Source organism: Quercus suber, unplaced genomic scaffold, assembly GCF_002906115.3.
Source record: "Quercus suber isolate HL8 unplaced genomic scaffold, Cork oak 2.0 scaffold_270, whole genome shotgun sequence".
Lineage (NCBI taxonomy): Eukaryota > Viridiplantae > Streptophyta > Magnoliopsida > Fagales > Fagaceae > Quercus > Quercus suber.
In genome coordinates this window covers 248,425-250,906 of record NW_027069726.1, presented here as the reverse complement: position 1 = coordinate 250,906, position 2,482 = coordinate 248,425, and the positions used below count along the sequence as shown (strand labels likewise).

The 2,482-nt window shown below is 43.3% G+C and overlaps 1 protein-coding gene across 1 annotated transcript; it reads left to right on the top strand.

The window, feature by feature from the left end:
* Positions 1 to 590: 590 nt before the first annotated feature.
* LOC136070916 (uncharacterized) lies at positions 591 to 1,403 on the top strand. The gene has a single exon (XM_065781536.1). It carries the CDS (start codon positions 591 to 593, stop codon positions 1,401 to 1,403), a length of 813 nt encoding a protein of 270 aa, XP_065637608.1.
* The last annotated feature ends 1,079 nt before the right edge of the window (positions 1,404 to 2,482 follow it).

Sequence of the window (2,482 nt, the reverse complement as noted above, 5' to 3'; positions counted from 1 at the left end):
GCACAGTTAAAATGGAAGAGGGAGCACCGCAACAACCAGTGGTAAACCCACAACAGACAGATGTTAACCCCCTCCAGGCAGAGTCCAGGGTGTCCCAGCATGACAATCCGTTGGTAGTCCATGAACAAAGTGGGGATCGCGAGGGAAATGTGCAGACAACCCATACTGAGAGAAGTCATTCTCGGGACAGAAGCCATATTTCCCATGTAAAGAACGACGAGGACATGCAATGTGAGATAAACAAACTGAAAAGGGAATTGCGACACGAACGATGAAAGCGTAGGTCTCACCACTCCAGGCAATCTTCTGAAGAGTCCAATGACACCAGTTATAGGTGGAGGTCGAGAACTCCGCCTAGTGAATCTTTTTCCTACGATGAGGAGCACCACCGCGGGCAGGGGGACAAAAGTCCGCCTCGCCGGGGGTTGGGGAATAACGCTTTGAACAAAGCTTTGAGTCAGGTTTCAAAATCACCCTTCGCGTGACGTATCGAGGATGCAGATCTTCCTCGGCGATTCCATCAACCCACATTCACCATTTATAATGGTAGGACGGATCCAGTAGAGCATGTCAGCCCTTACAATCAAAGAATGACTGTTCATGCTAAGGACGAGGCCTTGATATGTAAGGTTTTCCCATCTAGCTTGGGCCTAGTGGCGATGAGATGGTTTAACGGTCTGAGAGCAAATTCCATTGGCTCTTTTGAGAAGCTTACCCAGGCTTTTGGTGCCCGCTTTATCACCTGCAGGAGAGTCTCTCAACCCTTGGGTTCGTTACTGTCCATGTCTATGCGTGAGGGGGAGACCCTGAAAGCCTATTCTGATAGATGCTGGAAAATGTTCAATGAAGTAGATGGGGCCTACGACGACGTGGCCATTAATACTTTTCCGGCTGGCCTGCCAACCGAGCATGATCTGAGGAAATCCTTGACTGGCAAACTTGTTACTAGTGTGCACCAGCTTATGGATCAGATTGACAAGTATAGAAGGGTAGAGAAGGATCAGATACAGGGTAGAGGCAAATCCAAGGTAATCCTTCAGGAAATGAGGGATTTCAGGTCGGACCGGTATAACAATAATCGACCTCGGAAGGATTTTGGGGGGCAACCAGGATCAACTAATTATCAGGTGGTTAATGTGGTGTTCCAAGAACCGGTGCAACGGGTTCTAGAGAAGATAAAAGACGAGCCATTCTTTAGATGGCCTAATAGAATGGCAGGGGATCCTGCAAAACGTAATCGAAACCTCTACTACCAGTATCACCAGGATTATAGGCACACTACTGAGGATTGTAGAAATTTGTGCGATCATTTGGATCAGCTGGTTCGAGAAGGAAAGTTGACCCAACTTCTGCATCATTCCAGTGGCCGAGTGTTGACACCCCATTTTGCAACCTCCATTTAACCTCACATGGAGGGTAAAATGGTACTTTCACTTTAAAAATATGCATCTTGATTCTAGCCATTAGATCATTGGACTCATTTCACCAAAATAATCTTGATGTTGTAACGATCAAATCGACTGGTCATAAGCCCTAATCGGACCATTAGATTGAAAGTTATCATCAAATCAAGTTTTAATGGCTAAGATGTACTATCACAAATTGAGTCCGACTATATGTGATTATGAACAATTGATTTCAATTGGTTATAGGTGTAATCAATTTGAGAACAATGATGTGTCATAATTTAATTGGTTAGGACTACATTTTATGGTGAGGTTGCATACACCTAATTAATTAGATAGTTAAACATTAATTATTCAATGAGTAATTTGTGTAATTATCTTTTAATTAGAGTAAATTGGGAACCAATTAATTCTGAAATGGGAGTGATTGGAGCCATTTAATGTTAATTGGGAGCTAATTTGGGACCTATTAATGTTAATTGTGCTGAAACCATTTTCTAACAAATGACCTCTGCTCACTATTTCATCAATATCTCTCAGAATATTTTGAATCTGTGAATGAGGTTAATTTTCCCAGAAACTAGACATCCAGGGCTTCAATTTGAGCACAAGAACGAGACAATTCCGATCAGAATTGGGTCAGATATGATTTTTTGAAGTTAGCTCTACAAGCTGTTACAGCAGCTACGGGAAAACCGAATTTTGGCTTGCTCCCCACTCCCACCAATCTCTCCATTTAATGCACCAGATTTTCCCAAGGCTAAAATGAGGTCTAGGTTCATAATCCTTGTCAACCCTCATTAAATGGCCTTCCATTCATATTCCCTCCACTACCACTATATAAACCCTCCCCCTCCTTCATTCCAAGGGACCAAAAAATCCCCTCTCTTCTCCTCTCTTGAGTTCTAGTGAAGTTGAGTAGTCTTGTCATATCTTGGTCTTCCTGAGACTCAAGGTATTGAGTGAGACTCACTCTTCCTCTCCTAACTCTTCTTTTCCTCCACCCTAGGACCTCCCTCAAGAGTCTCCTCTTCCACCATATGGATCTTGCATGAAGGATAATCTCTTTCCCTAAT

Bases quoted from the DNA above. Each gene is read 5' to 3' on its own strand.
- LOC136070916 (XM_065781536.1), top strand. From the start codon at position 591: ATGACTGTTCATGCTAAGGACGAGGCCTTGATATGTAAGGTTTTCCCA.